The following is a 26,848-nucleotide window of genomic DNA, read 5'->3' as shown; positions in this document are numbered from 1 at the left end:
AAAATTTGCATTGTGAATCTAGGTATTAGGGTTCTTCCAGTGCAAAGCAGGTTATTTTGCATAAGAGCACAAAATTAATACAAGGTATTTATTACCAAATAATGGATAGCCAAAGTACTCTAGGAGTTACTGAAGTGAACACAGCCTAAAAAATATTGTTTCTTTATCCTTTCCTGTACTTTCTCTTAAATCAGTAGTGGACTACCTTTCTTGTAGGCAAGGTCTGCATTCCAGTGTCCAATAAGGAATAGATCATAACCATTCAAAATAACTGTTCTAAAACCCAATTTATGTTTGCACATAATGAACAATACAACATCTTTTACATTCATTTTAATGTATTGCCAAGAGACAAACTCCCTTAACTACAACCATTATTCAATGAATATTTGTTTCATATGAAATATTTGCAGTTAATTTGGCCTTTCAAAATAATTCATAGTAACAGGTTAATTACAATTCTATGAAAACATTTAGCTATTTGGCAATTGAGGATTTTTAAATTCAATGCACAATTAGAAAACATTATATATCACAATTTTTGTATGTCACGAACCAGCAACAAAAGAAACACACTGAGCCTGATTTAGTGTTAAAAACTATTTTATTATTTACTACTTATGATAATACGTAAAATAAAAGTAAAAATGTTAGTATGTTAGAATTCAAAAATATTAAACCTCGAACGTTAACCCCAAAACTAAACTCATCGTGTGTGTGTGTGTGACAAAGTCCCAAACTCCAAGTTCCGGAATGGTTCTTAAAGTTCAGTTCCGCAAGCCATAAGGTGAAACATGAGCAAGGGCTTCTTCAACAACCACCGTTGTCCGAAGATAAGACGTAGACGTAGAGAACATAGGGAGAGTAAATACGAAATCCAAATGTTCCACGATGGAACCCAAACGACACTTCAGTGTTTACTCGGTAGTGACTTCCTCACCCCGAAAAGCATCCGAATCGTGGTCGTCCACACAAATACCTGTTTCCTTCTACAGGTCGGCAACAAAGTGAACTCCACCGGATTACTTCCAACTTCCATACATGGATTTCAGTGGCAAACACAGTTATTGTTTCTCATCCATCGATAGAGAAAACAAGCAGGCTGGTGTCTCTCTCCCTTCTCTCTCTCTCTCCTTCTTCTTCTGACTTCTTCAACAACGTCATTACGTCCTTTATCTTCTATTGACGTAAGCACGCCCCACACACACTCTCTATCTTAAAGGGACTTTCACTGAGTCCGTAACATGTAAAAGGTGAAAAGAATTCAAAACAGGATCCTAAACAATGCAGACTAAAAGCTCATGGTAAAGTTCACAAACAATGCAAATACCTAATTTACTCTGATTGTAAATTGCTGTAGTATTTCTAAAATAGCCATAAACATTTAAAAAAAAATTAAGTGCAAACTCACATTTAGAATTTCTTGATTCAGCGGTGAGAAAAACATACATCAACTTTATAATTAAAATGAAAAGAATTCCCTAGAAATTATCTACATGATCTTCAAATGCACAAGTGCTATGTTATCAATAAATCTATTGTGTTATGGCCAATGAAAAGATTTTCTGCTATAAGGCTCAAGTAAATTAACAGATTGATTGAATAACTGCTGCGTGACTTTCATATTTACCCAAATGCTTAACTTTACAAACCTCCAAAACACACATACTTGATCTCCAAAAAATCATCAATACCATATTTAGAGCCTTCTCTCCCAAGTCCAGATTGTTTAACTCCACCAAAAGGTGCCTCCGGGGTGGATAACATCCCTTCATTAACTCCAACTATGCCAACTTCTAGCTGTTCAGCAACTCGCCAAATCTGAGCATGGTCTCTCGAGTAAAAGTAACCTGGAAGAGAAGCAGGAAATAAAAATCTTTTAAAAGCAGAGAAAACAAAGTTTGAAAAACTTGTTTCTACTAAATCCTGTCTAGAGCTTTTGGCTCAGGTTATCAGAAATCACAACCTTCACAATTAACCCATCAGATCTGGTAACTGGCAAAAATTTGAATATGAGAATTGCAAGTAAACAATTGTTTTTGTACTGCATGGTTTTTAATTACAGTGAATGTCATATCTCACTGAAACACACTCACCAGCCAGACCAACATTAGCAGCATTAGCGATGGCAACAGCTTCTTCTTCGGTTCGAAACCTGCAGTTGAGAATTCACAGGATCTTAAGTCTCACAACAGAGGAAGCTCTATCATTGGCCAAACACCTAAGGGAAATGGTTACACTTCTCACTCTTTTCCTACAACCCTGAAAATGAATTTCCTTCCATCACATTTTCAGGCAGAACGTATTGCTGATCAAATCTGGTTTGCTTATGAATTCAGTTATACCAAACTGCTGTCTAGAAATTGAACCTTTATTTTATTATAATAAAAGTATAATGTTTTCTTTTAATCCAAAGGTACTGCATATTGCATAAATTCAAAAAGCATTCTGCAATTCAGATAGATGTAAAAAGGGAACTTGTTAGAGTTTAGAGTTACAGATCTATAATGTCCAACAATCCTGAAAGAGGCCATTCACCCTGCCTGTGGTAGCTCTTTGAAAGAGTTACTGAATTTAGACATCTTTTCCTGCTTCCCCCCACCCAAAATCATTTTTTTTCTTGTTAGCATATTTCAATTCCAATTTTCAAACTGTCTAATTAATTTGCATCCACAGTCCTTCAATTTGCCTAAAACAGAACTCCCTCATCTCTACCTTTAACCAGATAACTCAAAGTAACTGGTAAAATGACAGCAGTGCACAACACATGAAGCTATCACAAACTGAAAACCAAAAGAACCTAGGCCCTTCACCAAGTCTCAACATGAACACAGCTATTGATCTCTTTATATATACCCACCACCAGTGGCCATTCAACTGCAAACACCCTATACTCCAATGATGATACATTATAATGAGTTATATTTTTACCTAACTAATGCAAGGCTTTATCATTGCACTTGAATTTAACTATTTAGTACTTTTGTGCATGACAAATTGGTGAGGAGATACCTACAATTTCCTCAGTTCTGCTAAAGGTGCATTACTTGGTCACTGGGTTGTTCTGCTGGTCCCATTTCTTGGAAATTCTGTAGCGTTCAGGCCATCAGGAGGTACTGAATTGGCTTTGAGGCAAGGCTTTTCTCCCAAACACTGCATAAGTGGGTGGAAAATCACATGACCAGTGCCTGGGCTGGGAAGAGGGAATGATTCTAAAAGAGTAAGTTTTTTTAAGACCCACTTGAGCGGTGTTCCCAACAAGCAGCACGGTGAAAAGCTGGTTGACCTGAGTGACCAACATGCAATTTATTCAAGCAGTGCTTTAAATCTTCATGAGATGAAAGCGGACTGCAGTCAGTGACTCATCCACAACAGTGTGATCTGTGAGAGGAAGAGCCTGGCTGAGCTTCCAGAGTCCTCATTTGATGTGGAAAGCTGTAATTACTTTGTACTCTGGGGAGCAAAGCCTGTGCAACTGAATTTCTGGGCAACTTCATTTTATACAACACTACTGTCATGTTTTGAGACTTGAGCGCCACCTAATGGCTTCTTGCTGCAGCTCAGGCGCATGCTTCAGAGTAAACAAAAATGCCCCTTATTGCGGGAAAACCACCAGCCTACAATGTGAGCAGAAGATTGAGTCTTGGGCTAACCTTCCCATTTGTTTCTAGGGTAGGGGTTTTTTTCCCACTTGAGGCAGATCTTTTTTTCCCCCTGATACCACTGAATATTTCCTAATGTGTTGCTTTTCATTGGATCTAAAAGAAAAATATTAAAGGTTTTCTTACTTGAGAACTGGTGCCAAAGGACCAAATGTTTCCTCCTGTGTGCAAAGCATGTCTGTTGTGACATTAGAAAGAAGAGTTGGTTCAAAGAAGGTTCCTCCAAGACTATGTCTCTTTCCTCCTGTCACAATGCAGGCACCACGAGATACTGCATCACTTATCTGATTCTCCACCTGGAACAGAGATATAAGACTGAGGCTTGCACTAATTAAAAATTTTTTAACCACTCACTTCTCTCCATGGCCTTGTTCCTTTGTGTTTGTGATCTCAGAGCTCTACAACTGAGACCTCTGTTCCTCTAAGCTTATTCCCTGCTTCACCATTAGGGGCCATGGTTTCAGCTATTTAGACATTAGTTCCCTCCCCAAGATTTTTGGTTACTTGTGCTAGTAGGTAATTCTGTGACTTAAGGCCAAACTTTGTTTTAAATTGTTCTACTAAAGTATCATCAGGCATTTTATTGAGCTAAATGCACTGTAAAATACAATTAATTGTCACTTCACTTAGAAATGGTGCAATATGCCTTAGTTGCTCATTTCTGATAAGAGATTCTGTCAGAATAACAAACCAAGAAAATACTTTGCAAATCTTTCAGAGAATTAAAAGTTTGAGATTTTTTTCAACTATGCCATGATTGAAAGCATATTGTGTTACCTTTTCCACTGCTCTTTCATTGATTAGGGGACCCTGTGTAGTCTGTTCATCAAATCCACTTCCAACACGCAAATCCTTATGCATTGCCTTCACCATCTTCTCCACAAAAGCATCGTGGATTCCCTCCTGCACCAGGAACTGATTTGCGCACACACAAGTCTACACTCGGGAATTGAAAGCAGCAAAATGTAAATTTTTAAACACATTCTGCATATCAGATTCCAGGTAGCAATGAATGACACAGAGATAGGCTAGTTAATGAAAATAATAAAACCTCAATTGCTCCAATTGAAGTGGTTCATTGCTCATTATATACTACTTTATGGCAATTGGTGACTGCCAGAAATTATGAATTACATTGAATTTACAACAGATGTACCACTCTACTCAGCACACGGGCTCTTTCTACCGACTTCATTGGAATTTATTAGCATATTCTTCAACACATTTTCTTTCTCATGTGTCTATATGGCTTTAGCTTAAATGCATCTCCTCTCATTCAGGGATTAAGAATGTCTTACTTCCACCCTAATTCCTTGGGTTCTGAGGTGACTGAGGCGCAAAGTGGGAATTGCAGACTCTTTTACAGATGGGGCAGGAGGTGCTTGACAGGGCAGGCTGCTGGGTAGTTTATGGCTGGTTTACTCCTACCCGAGTTTCTGGGTGCTCTGGACCAATAGATTCAAGGTTCTCAGTGCTTTCTTAAATGCTTCATCTTCATATTGGGTGATCGTGAGCTAGGGATTTCCAGGAGTCAAAGGAGAAGTTACATTTTTCCAAGGAATACTTTAAGAACATCCTCTATTCTTTTCATCTGTTCCCCAAGTAATCTCTTACTGCGAGAGCACTGATAATAGAATGCATGTGTGCAAAATGTATCTACACTATTTGCCGCAACTGCCACTTGCAAGTTCCACATTCCAACAACACACTAGGTAAAATCTTTATTGGATGTATTGGTGACCTTATGTTTATAAGTTCTAGTTTCCATTTCCCTTCCATTAGTGGAAACATTTTCTCCAAGTCTGCTCTACCAAAGTTTCAGGGAGTGGTGTGTAGAAGGGGATGAACCTTTGATATCACACAGCAGTATAAAAAATGGCCTTCACCTATTATCAGAATGTGAAACAACCTCGTCCACCCATGAGTAGAGCATCAACATTGGAATAAATCTTTTGGTTGGAATTCCCATTTTTGTTATATAAATTCTGCATAATTTAAAAGTCTAGTAAAAGCCTCTCTCAGTCACACATTCTTGTGTTTTTTTTTAAATTTAAAAACCTAAATTAAGGATAATCTGGAAATGAGCTATTTAACACCGACTAAGTTGCAGTTGTCAGCAAGTGACAACTGTAGCCAAGTGACTACTTCTCACTTGCGCTGAAACCAGATAAGGAAATAATTACAAAAAAATACAGGATTGTACCTTGAAACAAAGTCTCAAAAATTCTAACAGGGACTTTGCCTGAATTTTAATTCAGGGATACAAGATGGTTCAATGGAATCCAATTCCACTTAGCAGTAAAAATGTTCCCAAAGACGAACTGCAACACTCAGTGCACCCATTCTACGAGACATAACCTCTACATCATGCTGCTCACCTGTCCAGTATTTCGGAACTTGGAAGCCATGGCTCCAGCTACAGCTAGATCCAAGTCAGCACTGTCAAAAACGATGAAGGGAGCCAGCCCCCCCAGCTCCATAGAAGCTTTCTTCACGGTGTCACTGGCATGACGTAGCAGGATCTGAAAGGTTCAGTGATAATTTGTCAAAAATCTGTTATAGAGCCCAAGCTTGCCATCATTAATGAAACTTAACTTGTAATCAATTTTATGTTTGATTTTGGATCTACTGTCACCTGCAAGTAGGAATCAGTTTCTGGAACTGATCACTAAATTGCTCACACAATCTTTTCATAATACTGGTCTTGGGTTTTCTTATTTCTAAATTTTATCTTACTTACAGCGTGGTAACAGGCCCTTTCGGCCCAATGAGTCCGCACCGCCCATTTTAAACCCCAAATTAACCTACCCGTACGTCTTTAGAATGTCGGAGGAAACCAGAGCACCCGGAGGAAACCCACGCAGACACGGGAGAACGTACAAACTCCTTACAGACAGCGACGGGAATCGAACCCCGATCGCTGGCGCTGTAATAACATCGCGCTAACCACTACGCTACCATACCGTACTTTCTCAATACCATTATCATTGATGCATTCTACTCTTCTGAAAATTCTCTTCTAGAGAAAACTAGATTATCTATAACATCAATCCAGAGACCTTACAAGAAATATGCCACAAAAAGTTTTAAAACCCTTTTTGGGCTCTTTCCAATGGCGTTTCTTTCTTAGATTTAATCTTATCCAAGGCATAATTGATTACAGAATCTGAGTAATAGTTTAGAAGGAACAATTAGATTACTCCATTTATCACTGGGTACGCTCCAACTTGTCTCTCATACACCTTCTGCATTGTCATCACATACTCAACTCAAACTTCTGCACTGTGCGCATCAAGCTCTTGCTTGCACTACACAAAGATAGGAAATTTTATTCATTTTATTACACTCTTCCCACCAATGTAGCCAATCACATAGCTGATATGTTTACATTCAGCCTTATGGATCATTCCCAACTCTGTCCTGACTCTCATTCTAAGACTCAATGGTCCATTCTGTAGATGTTGAAATTAACATTTTTTAAAAAAAACTGTAGCCTTCTTGGAACATTAATCTTTTCACTTAAATAATTAGAATTAATTAAAAGTAATCTATCAAAGTCTGATATTACGATCTAATCAAAGTGACTGTAGATTAGACAAAGGAATAGAATACATATTAAACTGGAAAAGCCCATTGTCAACTGCAGCAGTTTAAAATGTAATACCATTATGTGTGATCGTAATTTTAAATTTATTTGGACCATATTTCCAAAATAAATGTCTACTGGCAAGTCTTGAATTTGAGCAAATAGAGATTTGATTAGAAGCAAGGTGAATCCCACATGGCAGAATGATGGCACAAGTCCTGAGATCCCACATTGGATCCAAATTACTTTGTGGCAGGAAACAAATATCAACAGTTGTTTTAGTGACTTGAAGGCCGCTTGCAAGTTTCAGCAATTGGTACTTTGTTTTGGTAGTAAACATCAATGTTCAAACTTAAGTAGGGGCTGTGACTAAGAAGCTTACAGATAATATAAAAGTTGGTTCTATAGTCAACAGTGAGGAAGGAAACTGTAGATAGCAGAAAGGTATCAATGGATTTGGTCAGTTGGTAAAAGCTGCAAATGGAATTCAATCAAAGGAATTAAATTAATTCATTGGGGGTGTAAACAGGGAGAGATAATACACAATATATGGCGCAATTCTGAAATGCAGAGGATGCGTGGAGTGCATATTCACCAATCCCTAAAGATAATGGAAAAAGTTCCTGTATTGGTGAGGAACAGAACATAAAAGTGCAAGGAAGATTATACACGAATTATACAAAATTCTAGCTGGTTACATTTGGAGTGCTGCTTACAGTTCTGGTCACTGCATAACAGGAGAATGTGTTGTTAGTAGAGATGGTGCAGAGGAGATTTAGGTAGATGAAGTCATGATTAGGGAAATATTGTTTTGAGAAAAAATTGGCTAAACTGGTATTGTTTTCTTTAGAGGTTGAGGGAAAACTGCATTGAGATGCTCAAAACTAAGATAGGCCCAGACAGAATTAATTGGAATGATTTATTTCTCCTTGCAGAGAATTTAATTACCATGGGCCAGAGATTTAAGAGCAATTATAAGAAGTTTAGAGGGAAAACATTTTCATTTCAAGGGTGGGAGGAGGCCTGGAACTCTGTCTGAAAGTACTTGGATGAAAACTTGAAATGTAACTGTAATGATAAAGAGCAAGAGATGACAAGCGAGATCTTTTGGGTTACTTAAATTTCTACAATACTTGTGCTTGAACAATGGTGATATTAGAACGGCATACAGCTCAAATTTTAGCAAAAAAATTACTACTGCACTGAGGTCAACTGCAGGTTACTTCGGTTGTAGAAATGTTTTTGGATTAACATTAAATAGGGACAATAATAGAACAAGAAATAAATCACTGAAGTACTAGCACACATCTTGATTGGAAATATTATTTGGCAGGACCTGCATTATGAGACAGATTTCAGAAGTATAGATTTAGTAGTTTTGTAATAATTTTAAAAAAGAGTAACACCAGATTTGTGCATTATATTGCCCCAGATTTCCCATTTCTTACACATTTACGCTGGTTGAAAACAAGTGCAGCACACTCTATTTACAGTTGCTCAATTAACAAATTGCAGCATTTTAATCCTGTATATTTCTGAAACCAGTTCCAATAAGAAAATAAAACCATGGTGCAGTTCAGATGGGAAATGACCGTTACCAAAAGATCTTTTCTCAAAAACCTCACATGTAAGATAACAGTCAATGTAACAAGATACATCAGAACAAGTATCTGCCATAGGGCAGCAAAACACTCACTTTTCCAGTAGCTGTAGAACCAGTAAAAGAGATTGCAGCAACAAGAGGATCGGTGCAAAGCACTTCTCCCACAGCAGGTGTGTTGGACTTGGAGGAGGGAATTACATTGAAAACCCCTGCAGGGATCCCAGCCTGATCTGCAAGCTGCAAGGTAGGAAACTTTAGTGCACTGCATTAACATTTAAAAAATGCTTACCTTTGAAATTTTGTGAATCCTCCCACTTTGTAATTGACAAACTGTTAGTGCTTTAGACAAAATAAAAGATAGAACTTATTTTGCCTAAATATCCTATAAATAATCCATTTCTAGGTGATTCAAATCCAAGATTTTTTTCTCCCCCATACAAAAGATTTGAAAGAAAATTTTATTCACAATTTGCCTAAGCACAAACTTTGAAATTTTTGTGCAATTGCAAGCAAATATGCTTGCATCTAACTGCAACTTGGCAAGGTGTAGGAAGCACAATGAGCAAGCATAAGGAGGCTTACTGATAGTTTAATGGTGTAGAGTTACCAATTGAAGGCATGCATCCTGATCCTGCAGAGGATTTATCAACTTCTACAGGAGAATTTACAGACAACCATTATTGGGTTCCATGAAGTCTTGGTAAGACACTCCAGGGCTGTACCCAATTTAGCCCTCCCACTGAGGTCCTGTAATAGGGCCCTGAAGATGAGTTAAGAGAAAGTTAACAAAACCAATTCCCCAGCCTGAGATTAATGAACCAAAACAGTTAAAATGCCTTGGTATTCTAATGACTGAGAAAATAGGAACTTAAAAGGGATTTAATACAGATATTTGTAAAGGAATACACAAACAACAATATCTAACAATGGGGTTATTTAAGCAGGAATAGGAGTTATTTGCATACATTGAGGCAGTAGAAAATATATTTGGATACCCTAAATGAATGATCAGTCAGTGGTAGAGCATTCTGAAGGAGATATGGGATATTGATTCTTCATATTTTTCCAAGAGGGCATTGGGTAGATGCCAGAAGAACATAGTGAATGATTTGATATGGAAAGCAAGAGTCCATTATTCTGCAAAATTATGAATGGTATTGGAGCCTGATGGTATTTGCCTAATTGGTTATGAAAGACATTGTTTTTTCCAAACGGAGAACTATTCAATTGGACGGAGCTGTTTTGTGTTCTACCCTTCCCAGGAGGTAAGGGACAGCAAGGTATTATGTGGAAAGAAGATTAGCTGAAAGATAGATCAGTGCTGATCTTCCATGACATACAAACGAAACCAAGTACTCATGTAATTTTGTTTATCTGATTGCTATTTCTTTACTCTACATAACTCACCTCTGCCAGTGCTAATGCAGATAGGGGAGTATCTTCAGCAGGCTTCACCACCACTGTGCAGCCTACAGCCAAGGCTGCCCCAGCCTTTCTTGTGAGCATGGCACTGGGAAAATTCCACTGTGAAGAAAACAACATGGTAGAATAGTTTTAGAGCAAATAATAGAAGTTAAAGATTACATTCACTTAGAGGAGTACTTTAGACAATTGGAAATACAAATGAGAGCATTGTGCTAACACAGCATAATGTCTAGCTTATTTGTTTCACTTCTTGAATTTAATCTATCACACTAAGTGGAGGTGGAGCGGGAGATTGTAACAAGATAGACACCGTAAGCCTCATTTGTAGAACTTTTGACTCTGAAGGTAGTAGGCGAAATCCGACTCATGACATGAACACAAAATCCAGGCTAATGCTTCATTTGGAGTTGAGGGAATGCTGCAAGATTTTTGCACGAGATATTAAAATGAAGCAATGTCTCCCTCTCAGGTAGATGTAAGGAAGTCTGATGGCACTACACTGATGAAGAGTAGGGACATTCTCTCCAGTGTCCTGATCAAAATTTACTACTCAACCAACATCACTGAAACAGATTATATAGTCAGTTATTTGTGATGGCTTGCTGTGTGTAAATTGCTGGCTTTGTTTCTTCTAATAATAATTAATTTTAAAAGTACTTCATTGGCTATAAAATGTTATGAGACATCATGAGATTGTGCAAGGTGTGAAATAAAAGCAAGTTTTCCCTTTAGCATTTGTTTGCTGCAAGGACAAGCCAGGAAATTACAGGCCGGTGAGCCTAACATTAGTGATGGGAAAGTTACTAGAGGGGATTCTGAGAGACAGGATCTATCTGTATTTGGAAAGGGCAAGGACCAATTAGGGATCGTCAACATGGCTTTGTGCTGGGAAATCAGGTTTTCTGAATCTGATTGAATATTTTTTTTGAAGTGACCAAGAGGGTTGATGAGGGCAGTGTAGTCGACATTGTCTACATGGACTTTAGCAAGGCCTTTGACAAGGTCCTGCATGGTAGTCTGATCCAGAATGTTACATCACATGGGATTCAGGGTGAGGTAGCCAATTAGATACAAAATTGGCTTGGTGGAAGGAGTCCGAGGTGATGGTGGAGGATTGTTTTTCAGAATGGATGCCTGTGACCAGTGGTGTGCTACAGGGATCGGAGCAGGGTCCCCTGTTGTTTGCTATGTATATTAACAATTTGGATGGGATCCTTGACTTCCTTATAGGGAGACCACAGTCAGTGCAGATCGGTAATAACATCTCCTCCTCACTATCAACACAGGCACACCTCAAGGATGCATGCTTAGCCCACTACTCTACTCTCTCTGCACTCACAAATGTGTGGCCAAGCATAGCTCAAACACCATCTATAAATTCATCAATGACACCACTGTTGTTGGTAGAATCTTAGATGGTAATGAGGAGGCTTACAGGAGTGAGATAGATTGGCTGGTTGAGTGGCGTCGCAACAACAACCTTGCACTCAACATCAGCAAGACCAAGGAATTGATTATGGACTTCAGGGAGGGGAGGTCGGGAGAACACACACCAGTCCTCATTGAGAGGTCAGTGGTGGAAAGGGTCAGCAACTTCAAGTTCCTGGGCGTCAACACCTCAGAGGATCTATCTTGGGCCCAAAACATTGATGCAATCATGAAGAAGGCAAGTCAATGGCTATACTTTGTTAGGAGTTTGAGGAGATGTGGTATGCCACCAAAGACTCTTACAAATTTCTACAGATGTACAGTGGAGAGCATTCTGACTGGTTGTATCACAGCCTGGTTTGGAGCCTTCATTTGACAGGATTGCAAGAGGCTGCAGAGGGACATAGACTCATCCAGCTCCATCACGGGCACAACCCTCCCCACCATCGAGGACTTCTTCAAGAGGCAGTGCCTCAAAGTGGCATCCATCATTAATGAACCTCACCACCTGGGAAATGCCCTCTTCACGTTACTACCATCAGGGAGGAGGTACAGGAGTCTAAAGACCCAAACTCAACGATTCCAGAACAGCTTCTTCCCCTCCGCCATCAGATTTCTTAACAATCCATGAACACTACCTCATTATTCCTTTTTTCTGCACTATTTTTGTAATTTATCGATTTTTGTGTCTTTGCACTGTACTGCTCCCGCAAAACAACAAATTTCATGTCACATGTCAGTGATAATAAATCTGATTCTGAGAATGTAGGTGGCATGATTAGTAAATTGGCAGATGAAGATGAATTGGTGGTGTAGTGGACCGTGAAGAAGGTTGTCTAAGGTTACAACAGCATCTAGATAAACTGGTAAAGTGGGCAAAGAAATGGCAGATGAAATTTAACTTAGACAAGCATGAAGTGATGCGTTTTGGGAAGTTAAACCAGGGCAGGATATACGCAGTGAATGGCAGGGCCCCGGGAAGTGTTGTGGAACAGAGACACCCAGGGATACAAGTATGTTGTTCCTTGAAAGTGGCAACATAGGTAGACAGGGTGGTGAAGAAGGCATATGGCATGCCTATCTTCATCGATTAGGGCAATGAATACAAGAGTTGGGATGTCATATCACAGCTACACTAGATAATGGCGAAACCACACGTGGAATATTGTGTGCAGCTCTGGTTGCCACACTATAGGAAGGATGTGATTAAGCTAGAGAGTGCAGAAAAAATTCACAAGAATGTTGCTAGGACTGGAGGGCTTAAAAGTTTACAAGGAGGGACTAGATAGGCTGGGACTGTTTTCCCTGGAATGAAGGAGGCTGAGGGAAGACCTTTTAGAGGTTAATAAAATTATGAGGGGCGTAGATAAGGTGGATGGGTAACAATCTTTTTCCTTGGGGAGGGGAGTCTAAATATAGAGGGCATAGGTGGATGAGCAGGGAAAGATTTAAAGGGGACCTGAGGGGCAAGTTTTTCCACAAAGGATGGTGAGTACATGGAACGAATTGGCAGAGGAATTGGTAGAGGCAGGAAGAATTACGTTTAAAAGGCATTTGGACAGGTACATGGATAGGAAAGATTTAGAGGGATAAAGGACAAACACAGGCAAATGAGACTAGCTCAGGTAGACACCTTAGTTGCTATGGAGAAGTTACAGCATAAATCTGCAAATCTATTTTGTAAGTAAAATATTAATCTGCACAAAATAGGTACGGGAAAAAAAATTCAAAGACAAGGTGTGATGGTAGATCCAACAATGAACATTGGACTCCCAAATGATCCCAAGCTCAGCTATTATTTTAAGCGGGTTTATGTTTAATTGTGCTGAAGTATCTGCAATCCTTTCAGAACTAAGAAGTTAGTGTACAAGTACATGACCTGTGACACCCCATCATGCATCTAAAAGACAAAAATAAAGACAACCATAACCAAGACCTTTTATAGGAACATTTTTTTTTAAAAACGTTACCTTTTAATTATTTCTCAACCAGATACTGCTGTGTCCAGCAGTAAACCTTAAATGGGAGTCCAAGAGTCTACAGATGGAACCTAAGACCCTTATTACAACCCAGAAACTAAGCAAATTAAGTAGTTCTCACATTAGATTTTCCACAGTGTTGACCTAGGTTAGAACCAAAGATTTAGGACATTTAAACTTTCTTCATTAAGTAGCGGAAGTGTGTCACCATAGATCAAAGATGGTTATCGCATGAAGTTGGAGTCACAATAAATGGGTCTTACTCACGCTGGAAGGATGTAACCAGCTGGGTGCCTCAAGGATCAGTTGTCGGCCCTCAATTATTTTTGATTTATATTAATGACAAGGGGGCAGAGTAGAAGCATTCAAGTTTGCCGATGCTTCGACACAAAAATAGATGGGAGGGCATGTTGATGTGAGGATATTATGACTTAGGTTGAATGAATAGGCAAAAACTTGGCAAATGGAGTTTTATGTGCGAAAGTGTGAGGTTAGGCATTAAGGTAAGAGGAACCTAAAGGTGGACTATTATCTAAATGGAGAAAGGTTGCAGATGAGTGAAGTACAGAGGGACCAAGGTGTTCTTGTTCATGAATCACAAAAAAGTTAGCAGACAACTTCAGCAAGTGGTTAGGAAGGCAAGTGGCGTATTGGACTTTATTGTAAGAGGGTTGAAGTTTAAAAATAGGGAAGCACTGTTACAATTGTACAGGGTACTGGTGAGGCCACATGCACAGAACTGTGCACAGTCTTGGTCCCCTTATTTAGGAAAGGATATATTGGCATTTGAGGCAGTCCAAGAGATTCTTTAGGCTGGTTCCTGGGATGTAAAGATTGTCTTATCATGAGTGGCTAAAGAAATTAAATCTATAATCTTCGGAGTTTGGAAGAATGAGGGTTGATTTTATTGAAACATACAAGATCCTTAAGGAGCATGACAGGTTGAATGTTGAGATGTTTCCACTCATGGGAGAATCTCAAACAAAGGGACATGCTCACTCTTTGAAATGCCCACATGGACATTACGAACAGATGCTTGGTTTAACAACTTGTCCAGAAGACATCACACACTATAGTGGATCACCCCTTCAATACTGCACAAACTGAGATTACATGCTCAACTCTTAAACCGAGGCTTCATCATATGGCTTTCTCAATCTGTAGTGAGATCTTTACCCAAATCACCACTGGGGAAATCACATACAATTGTGTGTGAAACATCATTATTGTCAATTCTTTGTGTTTGTCAGACTATTTACTGGTTGCTGGAGCACTGATTAGGAACAAGTCATCTTGTCTCTAGGCAGTTGCACATTTCAGAATCATAAACCCACTGGGGATTAAAATGTTTATAAAACGCTCAGTGTGCTTTTGCAAATTGCCCATTTTAAACCTGTAGATTGAGATCCAAACACATGATAACGATGTTTTACATCAACTAAGACAGTACTTACAGGAGTTATAATAGACGCTACTCCTATTGGCTGCTTCAGGATCAGGATCCTACGATTTGGTGAAGGAGTAGGAACAACATCACCATATACTCGACGAGCTTCTTCTGAAAACCATTCCAAGAACGATGCGGCATATACTATTTCACCCAAGGCCTCGTTGAGTGGTTTCCCCTGAATTAAATCATTTACTAAGAGTTAGTATTACTACTGACAAGATGCAAATAATTCTGGAAGTATGAACGCCAATACTTTTGCAAATAATGCAAAGGTATCAGCATTCGTACTTCCAGAACATTTGGAAGTCCCCATGCCATGTATGTTTAGAAGCAGTGTGGTGATCGGACTGAAACATCATCAGGTTACAAGTTCAGCTGGCAGGGACCATTATAAGCTGTTTCGGGGATCTTGTATTAATACAAAAACCAATTGAAATTAAAGATATGCAACTCTAAATGTATATACTACTAAGAATGAAGCATCAATACTTAAGACAATACACTTTATAAATTATACAAATCATTATTTTTGAGCAAAGTCAACTTAATATTATTGATGGAAAGTAATTTAGGTTTTGCACTAATTAATAAAAAACTAGGACTATAAATTGAGACTTCAATCCCAAGAGAGAAAGGGATATCTGCCTGGAGGGATTAATTTCACATTGTTTCCTGTTGACACTATATGAAGTGGAAGCCAACTGGGCCCTTTAGCATTCTGAAAGTACTAAATTTACCTGCTCTCCACCCCTCCCTCCCTTGAGCAAGACTGGAATGCTTCAAGGCAGACATTGTAAATGCAGTTTTCTAGTAGTTGCACTAGTACATTTAGATGTCTCTTTTTAGTCTTTGCCAGTTTGGTAGTTCCCGAAGCAAACGTTTCTCCCAATGTATATTACCAATTACTGCTGCAGAACCCTGGTGGAAAAGGTGAACACAATTTAGAAAATCCAACCAAATTTACATTTGAGTTGCAAGAGCTTTACTTTGTGAACTGAAGGCACAAACATTTCTTTGATAGAAACACAGAAGAGCTACAACTTCTGTATTTTTAGGCTATAAACTAAAGTACACCAATTAATTCAAATCTCCACAGTTCCATGATCAAATAAAAATTAAACTGAAATGAGTGTCTGTTGAACATGGGTTTAGTTAATAATGATTAGACTTTAAAAAGACAATCCAAGTGTGACCTCGTCTGAACATGAAGAATGCTGAGCAATTACATCTTGTAGTCTTAAAGTAACACACATTAAAAGTTTGGGTTATAGAATTATGTACTACATGAATAAAAATTTTGACATTTTACTCAAAATCATCGGTGCTCTTACAGTTTATGTTCTAGAAATTTCAGAAAATATATTAAACTTAAAATGTTTCCTTACTTATTATTTCAGATTCTTAAATAAAGCTGCATGCTGAATTCTAAAGCAATCCCAAAACTCTGAATTATTCCACGTATGTAGTGACAGAAAATGCAAATATGCAAATTCCTTGTATGTGATTGAGAAGTTGAAAGACAAAGGCAAATCGTCTTTGCTCATTCAAATTTTATTTAAAAACTGAATAACCTGATTTTTTTTTAAAAAGAGGAAACAAAGCATCTGAAGAGACTGAATTCCAAAGGAGGTTCGAGGTGGGAAAGTGATATTGTCATCAGCCTCTGCCTTAGCGGTAGGGAAAAAGAGTGAGAAGGGTTTTCTGGTTAAGGATGAGATTAATTACAATAGAATAGTTTGAAGATTCAGTGTTTAAGCAGAAAGTTGAAAGAAAATGATAAAGAACGGATGATGGGAAAATGGCTGAGAGAGCAAGAGGTAATGAATGCAATGGGATATGTAGTGCAGAACAGTATGTGATGAGAAAAAACTGAAAAAAATTCACTGTAGACTACAAATAATGATTGTAATACCACTCGTGTTTGTCTAGCATTCAAGTACACATCAAAGTCCATACATCACATTTTATTAGTGATGACAAAATAATATTTAGAGAGGCGAGTTCTGATTCACAAGAATTTACAAGCTTATAACTGCCCTCAAATTGACTTTCATTTACAAGGCAGGAATGCATCTTTTTTAAGCTATTCTCTTTGAGATCTATTTGAAAATCTTAAGTCAAAGGAGATGGGAAATCAAGTCTAATTCACCATAGAAAGTAATTCAAAGCATTTGATAAATAAATCACATTTATATTGTTTCGTAAACCACACACAAAGGTTGTTCGCTATTTTAAAAAAATCAGCCACTTTTTATCTTTTGAAGTGGACTACATATATCACAACTAATCTAAAAGATCTACCTTTAATTTTTATGCATATAAAGCTCTATACCATAATACTAAACACTGTAAAAGTCTTGAAGACGTCAGGTTTTCTGCTTGCTGACAAAGACAATCATGCACATATTTAATGCACGTCATCTAACAGCACAAACTGAGATCACCAGTGTAATTTGGAAAACCCTGACCAATAACATTTTCAGATAAAAGGCAGTTTTAGAGCTCAGAATCATTAATGACTTAAAATTTCATTGTTGTGTCACTTAATAACTTTTGAATTATAGAATTACTCAGAACAGTAAAACATGAGTGGTTATGTAGCCAATTTCTTCCACTTATATCTTACCATTATTCAAAATTGACTTCCTGTATAAAAGACATAGGGATGCTTTTACCTAAAGCTTTTTTTTATACTGTTGGAATGTATTTAATACATGAAAGTCTTCTAGTGTAAATTTTACTAAAACTCTTAAATAAAGAACCAAGCAACTCTGAGGACCATTTCAAAATACAATCTATTTTGGTCAGTTCCTGCCTTGTGTTTCACTCACTTACATTTTCTGCAGTAATTAGTTTTGCAAGCTCATCTTTGTTCTTCATCATCAAGTCATACCATTTTCTTAACAGATTGCTTCGTTCCTGAAAATATAAATATTAAAAAAAAGTGAACGGTGTATAAAATTTATACAGAGAAAATGAAACCACTGTGGCGACTCACCGTCTAGTCGGGCGAACCGGCTCGGCAGTCGGGTCGCGCGGCGTCGGAGCGACGAGGCCCAAGATGGCGGCGGGCCTCGTCTTTCCGAGCGACGGGGAGAACCCGCGCGCGGGAAAGTCCTGATGACGTAGGACTTACGTCATTGCCGGTTTTTTGGGCGGGAGTTTTTCTCCCTTAAAGGGCCCGCACAAGGCGGGAAAATAAACCAGTTCTGTTTGGCAATCCTCCGAGTAGAGTCTTGTTTTATTCCGCGGTAGCAACCGCTACATTGGTGACCCCGACGGTCCAAACGGCTTTTGGACCCGCGAAATGGACGACAGCGCAGCAGCCAACGCAGTGGCCCTCAAGCTGCCCACCTTTTGGACACTTCGGCCCAGCGTCTGGTTTGACCAGGCTGAAGCGCAATTCCACCTTCGGCAGATCACCTCCGACTCCACGAAGTACTACCATGTGGTTAGCTCTCTGGACCAGGAGACAGCCGCCCAGGTTGGAGACTTCATCCAGTCGCCTCCGGAGGAAGATAAGTACCCGGCTTTCAAAGATCTTTTGATCCGGACCTTCGGCCTCTCCCGTCGTGAGCGCGCCGCCCGCCTGCTTCATCTGGATGGCCTGGGGGACAGATCCCCATCCGCCCTAATGAATGAGATGCTGGCATTGGCCGAGGGACACAAGCCATGCCTGATGTTCGAACAGGCCTTCCTCGAACAGCTCCCCGATGACATCCACTTGTTGTTAGCTGATGCCGACTTCAGCAACCCCCGTGAGGTGGCCGCCCGGGCAGATGTCCTGTGGAGGGCCAAGCGCGAGAGCGGTTCGTCCGTCAGTCAAATCACCAGGCCGCGAGCCCAACGCCTGCCTCGCCCGGCCCCAGCAACCGAGCAGCCACGCCCCAGGAACGCAGACGACGACACGGGTGACCAGCTGTGCTTCTACCATCAGAGGTGGGGTGCGGAGGCCCGTCGATGCCGCCCACCCTGCAAGTTTCAGGGAAACGCCAGGGCCAGCCGCCACTGATGGCTACGGCGGCTGGCCGCTGACAGAGCCTCCTCTTCATTCAGGACAAGAAATCTGGACGGCATTTCCTCGTTGATACTGGAGCGGAGGTCAGTATTTTGCCCCCGACAGGCCGCGACACTCGTGACAAGCCACCAGGTCCTCTACTCAATGCCGCCAACGGTACAACGATACGGTCTTTCGGCACCCGTACGCTTCAATTACACTTTGGCGGCAGCCGTTTTACCTGGACCTTTACCCTTGTCACCGTCGCCCGACCACTCCTAGGCGCCGATTTCCTTCGGGCCCACAACCTGTTAGTCGACCTGCGAAGGAAGCGGTTAGTCCACTCTAGCACTCTCCGGACCTATCCCCTGGGAGAAATCAGCCCACCAGCCCCGCGCCTGGACTCCATTACCCTTTCTGGCGACGATTTCGCCAAGCTCCTAGCCGAATTCCCATCGATTTTGGCACCTTCGTTTACAAATTCTCGGCCCACACATGGGGTATGACACCACATCATTACCACAGGGCCACCCCTTCATGCCCGAGCACGACGATTACCTCCAGACAAGCTCCGCCTGGCAAAGGAAGAATTCCGTCACATGGAGGAGCTGGGGATTGTTCGCAGGTCAGACAGCCCCTGGGCCTCCCCCCTGCACATGGTCCCCAAAGCCACCGGAGGGTGGAGGCCCTGCGGCGACTACCGCAGGCTGAATGACGCCACCACCCCGGACCGCTATCCCATCCCTCACATCCAGGACTTCGCAGCGAACTTACACGGGGCCCGCATCTTTTCCAAAGTGGACCTCGTTAGGGGATACCACCAAATCCCGGTCCATCCGGATGACGTCCCCAAAACTGCGATTATCACCCCATTCGGCCTGTTCGAATTCCTTCGGATGCCGTTCGGCCTTAAGAACGCCGCGCAGACCTTCCAGCGGCTGATGGACGCGGTAGGCCGAGACCTGGACTTCGTGTTCATTTACTTGGACGACATACTGATCGCCAGCCGTAACCGCCAGGAACACCTTTCCCACCTCCGCCAGCTGTATTCCCGCCTCCGCGATTTCGGCCTCACGATTAACCCAAGTGCCAATTTGGACTTGACTCTATCGATTTCCTCGGCCACAAAATCACCAGCGACGGGGCAACACCCCTACCCGCCAAGGTGGATGCTATCCGCCATTTTGCCCGCCCCGACACAGTCAAAGGCCTACAGGAATTCCTTGGGATGGTCAACTTTTACCATCGTTTCATCCCTGCAGCAGCCTGTATCATGCGCCCTCTGTTCTCGCTGCTGGCTGGTAAGGGCAAGGACATCACCTGGACTGACGAGGCTGCGGCTGCTTTCGTTAAGGCCAAAGACGCCCTGGCAGACGCCACGATGCTGGTACACCCTAGGACTGACGTCCCGACTGCCCTCACGGTAGACGCGTCCAACACCGCGGTGGGTGGGGTACTGGAACAGCTACTCGAAGGCCGCTGGCAACCCTTGGCATTTTTCAGCAAACACCTTAGACCGCCCGAACTGAAGTACAGCGCTTTTGATCGGGAACTTCTAGCGCTGTATCTGGCGGTCCGGCATTTCCGATACTTTCTAGAAGGCAGGCCTTTCACCGCTTTCACCGATCATAAGCCTCTGTCCTTTGCCTTCTCCAAAGTCTCCGATCCCTGGTCAGCTCGTCAGCAGAGACATTTATCCTACATTTCCGAGTTCACAACTGACATCCAACATGTCTCCGGAAAGGATAATGTCGTTGCTGATGCACTTTCCAGACCAACCATCCACAACCTATCCTTGGGTGTCGACTACACGGCCCTGGCTGACGCACAGCAAGCCGACGACGAACTGCCCAGCTACAGAACCGCAGTCTCGGGTCTGCAGATCCGAGATTTCTTGGTTGGTCCAGGTCAGCGGACCCTACTTTGCGACGTTGCGACTGGTCAGCCCCGCCCTATTGTCCCTGCAGCCTGGCGGAGACGCGTTTTTGACTCGGTACATGGGTTGGCGCACCCATCCATCAGATCTACTGTCCGACTGGTCGCCAGCAAGTTTGTCTGGCATGGCCTGCGCAAACAGGTCAGTGAGTGGGCCAGGACTTGTCTGCACTGCCAGACGTCAAAAATCCAGCGACACACCAAGGTCCCACCACAGCAGTTCGAGCCTACCCGTAGGAGGTTCGACCACATACACGTCGACCTCGTGGGCCCTCTGCCGGTTTCAAGAGGAGCCCGGTACCTCCTTACCATCGTGGACCGGTTCACGAGGTGGCCTGAGGCAACCCCCCTGACTGACATCACAACTGATTCCTGCGCCCGAGCGCTGCTCACAACTTGGGTCTCACGTTTTGGCGTTCCGGCCCACATCACTTCAGACAGAGGCACCCAATTCACTTCCAGTCTCTGGGCTGCATTAGCGAACCTGCTAGGGATGCAGCTGCACACCACCACGGCCTACCATCCTCAATCAAACGGGTTGGTGGAACGTTTTCACCGCCATCTAAAATCGGCCTTGATGGCCCGCCTGAAGGGTCCTAACTGGGTTGACGAGCTGCCTTGGGTCCTGCTCGGCATACGCACTGCCCCCAAAGACGACCTCCGCACTTCGTCAGCTGAGCTTGTATACGGGGCGCCACTAGTTGTCCCCGGGGATTTCATACCTGCCCTTCAGGACCAAGGGGAACAACCCCCAGCAGTTCTACAAAGACTGCGCGAGAAGCTCGGCGCCTTGGCCCCGATTCCCACCTCATGGCACGGTCAAGCCCCATCCTGCCAGCCCAAGGAACTATGGGACTGTAAGTTTGTTTTCGTTCGCAGGGGCACACCTCGGGCGCCATTGCAACGACCATATGAGGGACCGTTCCGAGTCATACGGAATAACGGATCCACTTTTATTTTGGACATTGGAGGCAGGGAACAGGTTTTCACGGCGGACCGCCTCAAACCGGCCCATTTGGATCTGCAACAGCCTGTCGAGGTTGCCACGCCACGACGCAGAGGCCGCCCCCCTAAGCGGCAGCTGGCACAGCCCACGGACCTTGGGGACTGTCTCGCCGGTTCTGGGGGGGGGGTTGTGTGGCGACTCACCGTCTAGTCGGGCGAACCGGCTCGGCAGTCGGGTCGCGCGGCGTCGGAGCGACGAGGCCCAAGATGGCGGCGGGCCTCGTCTTTCCGAGCGACGGGGAGAACCCGCGCGCGGGAAAGTCCTGATGACGTAGGACTTACGTCATTGCCGGTTTTTTGGGCGGGAGTTTTTCTCCCTTAAAGGGCCCGCACAAGGCGGGAAAATAAACCAGTTCTGTTTGGCAATCCTCCGAGTAGAGTCTTGTTTTATTCCGCGGTAGCAACCGCTACACCACATACTTTAATACAGTTACCAAGCCTGGCTATGAAATTCACACTTCTGTTTTGGAATGACCACATTCACCAACCTCATCCCCTTCCCCCCAACTCCATATGGTAATATCATGTCAAACAGGAGCCCTGGCATTTAGTAGCAAAATGATCACTGTGGTTCTATTGTAGCGACTCACCGCACCGGCATTCGAACCGGCTCTCAACATCGTGACGTCGTCGGAGGCCCCGATCCAAGATGGCACGGGGCCCTCCTTCTTCCCCAACATTGGGCTGGGAAAGCCCGTGCACGGGAAGGTCAGGTGACCAGCGCATTGACGTCAGCGCGGGAACTCTAGCGTGAGAAGTTTTCAGCTATTAAAGGTGCACTGCGCCCCGGGTCTGCATTCGACCTCTGATTTTGAAACCAGCGACTCTGTGTCTTCATTTCATAGTGTGTAGCTAGCCCCTACACTACAAAGGACATGTACATGCTAAACACAAAGTACAGTGATAAGGGTGAGTAGTTCTTCTGACACCAAGTTCTAGCATTATGCTTTAATGTAAGTCTGATACAACTGAGCATCTAGCTATACCACTTCAAAAAGCAAAGGAATTTTACTTAATATTATGTTTTCATTCCATGATTATTTAGCTAATTGAATTTAAATTCCCTGGCTCCATTAATGGGATTCAGGCTAATTTTTCAGGCATATATAACTGTGCTACACATTGTTAACAATAATGCAAATAACCCTTGAAGTCTCACCTTTCCTGATAACACAAATTGCTTCTGATCAGTTTGAGAGACAGCACTGTTGATGGATGCAACCCATTAAGGTAATAATTCAATAAATACAGAGACACTTAGATAAATTTGGACAAGTTTTCCTGGATGAAACTGGGAGTGAAATGAGAAATAGGAAAATGAATGGATAATGGGGGTGAGGTGGGAAGAGAAAGGGGAAAAGAAGCAATGCTATGGAGACACCGAGGTAATGCAGGAAGGAAGGAGGGAACATCACAGTAACAGCCCCCAGCATTACCAATGGCATCAGAGATCAGGGGCCACTGCCATCTGCCTTGGACCCGGGAAGCTGGAACCCTCTCCATCCTTCTGAGCCAAAGCCAATGGCCCCTTCCCCAAGGCTAGCACAGTTCATACCGGTCAAACACAGATCCAGTGAGAGACCCCTTACCTGCCTAATCCCATGTCACCCCAGCCCTGGGTCTAGTGTAACCTCTCCCAGATAAATCTTTCCCACCTACTGCCCTAAAGTCCAGCATCCAGACTAAGATTTGGCACCACCTCCCAGGACTGATGTCACCTAACTTAGACCTGGAGCTAGTAGATCTACCATTGTCATGACATGGACCCAGGTCCACTACTACTAACCCCAGGAAAAGGCCCAGTACACCTTCACCAGACTCGGAGACCTAGAACAGTAAAGAGAAACAGTGCTACCTAGAACGCCCTTGGGCCACCCACCAGACCCAGAGGGCACACCTAGAACACCCTCCCCCCACCACCAGACCCAGAGGGCACACCTAGAACACCCTCCCCCCACCACCAGACCCAGAGGGCACACCTAGAACACCCTCCCCCCACCACCAGACCCAGAGGGCACACCTAGAACACCCTCCCCCCACCACCAGACCCAGAGGGCACACCTAGAACACCCTCCCCCCACCACCAGACCCAGAGGGCACACCTAGAACACCCTCCCCCCACCACCAGACCCAGAGGGCACCTAGAACACCCTACCCCACCACCAGACCCAGAGGGCACCTAGAACACCCTAGGGTCACCCACCAGACCCAGAGGGCACCTAGAACACCCTCCCCGCCCCCCCCCCCCCGAGGAATTTCCTCCCGGAACCACCCAGCTTCCTCAGATCACTAGTCCCAGCGCCAGCTCCCCTCGCAGGCTCGGTGCCCCCCACACCCGCCCCGGGGGTCACCTTGCTGGTGGCCACCCTCCAGCCGGGCAGACCTTCGTACGCCGCCCTCACCGCGGCCTTGGCGTCCCGCGGCCCGCAGTCGGCCACTTCCGCCAGCCGCTGCCCGCTAGCCGGCTCCTGCACCGCGAACACCCCGCCGCCGTCCGCCTCCACCCAGCGCCCGCCAACGTAAGCCTGGGAGCGCAGCAGCGCCGAGCCCGCCAAGCTCGAGTAGGCCGCATTCTGAGACTGATGGGCCGCCCGCATAGCCCAGAAGCCGCGCCGCAGCATCGCCTCTATTCAACGGCGGCCAGCAACCTGCCCGCCCCAGCCAATGGGATGGGGGCGGAGCTGGGGGGAGTGGGGGGGCGGGGCAGGGCAGGGGAATCACACAGCAGCACTGCCCACCTCCCTGCACTCGCACAACCAATCCCCGTTCCCGTGCATTGCACAGGAGAGGGTGCAGAAGAAATTCACCAGAATATCACCAGAGTCTCAGATGGAGACACAAGTGACTGCAGACGCTGGAAATCTGGAGCAATAGATAAAGGCGCTGGAGGAACTCAGCGGGTCAGGCAGCATCTGTGGAGGGAGATGGACAGTCGTGGTTTCGGGTCGAGGCCTTTCATCTGAGTTGCTCCAGAGCCTCAGATGGTGTAGGCTTTTCTTGGAGTTGGGAGGCCAAAGGTGGAGTGATGGCAGTTGAAGGAGGTATTCAGAATTATGAGGTACATAGACAGGGTGACAAACAAAATGCTGGAGGAACTCCACCTGTGAATGGAAATGGGCAGTCGACATTTCAGGTTGAGACCCTTCAACTGGACCAGGTTTCAACCACACTCAGGGTGAAAAGATTCTTTGCTAGCTATTCTCTAGATTCCTGACCCTTTATCTTAAAACATAGAACAGTACAGCATAGGGACCAGCCCTTTGGCCTACAATGCCTACCAGTGCTGACCATGATGTCAATATAAAGTGTGATGCGAAATGCTGACTGTACCCCCACAGGTGCTGCCTAATTGCTGAGTTCCTCCAGCATTTTGTTTGTTGCTCTAGATTCCAGCACCTGCAGTCTCATAGACAGGGTAGATTGTAGGACTTTTTCCTATAGCTGAGGTGTCTAAATCTAGAGGGTTTAGGTTAGATGATTTGCAACATTCAAGAGGCATTTGGACAGGCACATGAACAGGGAATTGAGGCATATAGACCATGTGCAGTTTAAATTGACTTCATGTTTGGCACAGATATCATGAGCTGAAGGGCCTGTTCCTGTGCTGTACTGTTCTATGTTTTAGGATAAGGGGTAAGGGATTTACAGGGTAGCTGAGGAAGAATCTTTTCACCCATAGGGTGGTTGAAATGTGGAACACACTGCCTGCGTACAGATGGGTACTTGATGGTTGATTTGGTCAAAGGTCCTGTTGCTGTGCTGTACAACTGCATGTAACTGAAATGCTCCATCCCAAGGGAGATTACACAGTTTTGTGTACTGAGGATTTGCTCAACACAAGGTACAATATATCAGCCCTCATCTTTTGATTCATGATATTGGATAAGATGTGAATTTCCAGTACGTTATACTTTAATCAATATTGTAAATGACTTCTTAATGACATCTACACAGCCGACTGAAGTACATACTTGTTTACTACATACAAGGTAATAAATCAGAATCCAGTCACGTGATAAAGCCAGTTTCCCACAATAATGTTGTAAGTGAAAAATAAGAAAATAAACAGATGTGTGAAAGAGAAAAAAAGTTTGTAATATCATTTACCTACAATTCTTAACAAGAAAAACATCAACTTCCATACCCCTTTCCACAGAAAATAGACTTCGCAAATAAATTGAAAGAGCAGAAAACAAATCAAAATACAAAAATCATTGAACATTAGATTCCCATTCCTCTTTCACATATCCCTTTCAAAACCATTTATATGTCATATATATAAAACACAAGAATGTCTGCAATAATGTCATAAAGTCAGAGCCCCAAAACTGACTTTTAATCAGGTCAACTAAAGCATGATACAATCATTATAAGTTGGGATGCCAAAATTTTGTGTTCTACAATGTTTCCATTCATCACTTCCACTATATTAATCTCTGGAAATTTTCTGATTTGAAAGCTGCAATCAACCAATCACAGCTTTTCAGGGGCAGAATTAGATACCTGCTGCCCTCTGTGTGACAATGTGCTTCCTGATTTATTTTCCGAATTGTTTAACTCTTTAAGTTTATACTTGTTTGTTCTGGATTCAACTAACAGGGAAAGTAGTTGTTATCTATCCTACTGAATTATTTTATCAATTTATACACTTAATTGAAGCACTTTTAGTCATCCATAATCAAAGGAATATAACCTGTGCAATTTGTTCCAGTATTTCAACTCTGCAGGTCCTAGTATTTCCTTGAAACAAAAAAATTGAGAGTGAAAGGGATCTTGGT

General features: G+C 43.1%; 1 protein-coding gene across 3 annotated transcripts; it reads right to left on the bottom strand.

Annotated features, from left to right (window-relative positions):
* Nucleotides 1-585: 585 nt before the first annotated feature.
* Nucleotides 586-24,746, bottom strand: aldh5a1 (aldehyde dehydrogenase 5 family, member A1 (succinate-semialdehyde dehydrogenase)). 3 transcript variants are annotated; one of them, XM_052016754.1, is made up of 11 exons: nt 24,422-24,746; nt 17,969-18,052; nt 15,138-15,308; nt 10,259-10,375; nt 8,945-9,088; nt 6,041-6,184; nt 4,440-4,598; nt 3,789-3,958; nt 2,097-2,155; nt 1,695-1,850; nt 586-1,231 (listed from the first exon to the last, which is right to left on the bottom strand). In XM_052016754.1, exons 1-11 carry the CDS (start codon nt 24,689-24,691, stop codon nt 1,212-1,214), a joined length of 1,494 nt encoding a protein of 497 aa, XP_051872714.1. In that variant the 5' UTR covers nt 24,692-24,746; the 3' UTR covers nt 586-1,211. The 3 variants fall into 3 exon arrangements, with proteins under 3 accessions (XP_051872714.1, XP_051872713.1, XP_051872715.1); XM_052016753.1 differs by having other exon boundaries at nt 586-1,850; XM_052016755.1 differs by having other exon boundaries at nt 586-1,850; nt 24,473-24,746.
* Between the last annotated feature and the right edge of the window lie 2,102 nt (nt 24,747-26,848).

The sequence above is a fragment of the Pristis pectinata genome, chromosome 5, assembly GCF_009764475.1.
Source record: "Pristis pectinata isolate sPriPec2 chromosome 5, sPriPec2.1.pri, whole genome shotgun sequence".
Taxonomy (NCBI): domain Eukaryota; kingdom Metazoa; phylum Chordata; class Chondrichthyes; order Rhinopristiformes; family Pristidae; genus Pristis; species Pristis pectinata.
Note: the sequence above shows the minus strand (reverse complement) of the source record. Positions and strands in the feature narration are given on the sequence as shown.

Coding starts and splice junctions, on each gene's coding strand:
- aldh5a1 (XM_052016753.1), bottom strand. CDS start 24,691: ATGCTGCGGCGCGGCTTCTGGGCTATGCGGGCGGCCCATCAGTCTCAG. Junction 2,156..3,788: donor CCTTTGGCACCAGTTCTCAA/GTAAGAAAACCT, acceptor TCTCAACTGCAG/GTTTCGAACCGAAGAAGAAG. Junction 1,851..2,096: donor TGCTAATGTTGGTCTGGCTG/GTGAGTGTGTTT, acceptor CTTCTCTTCCAG/GTTACTTTTACTCGAGAGAC.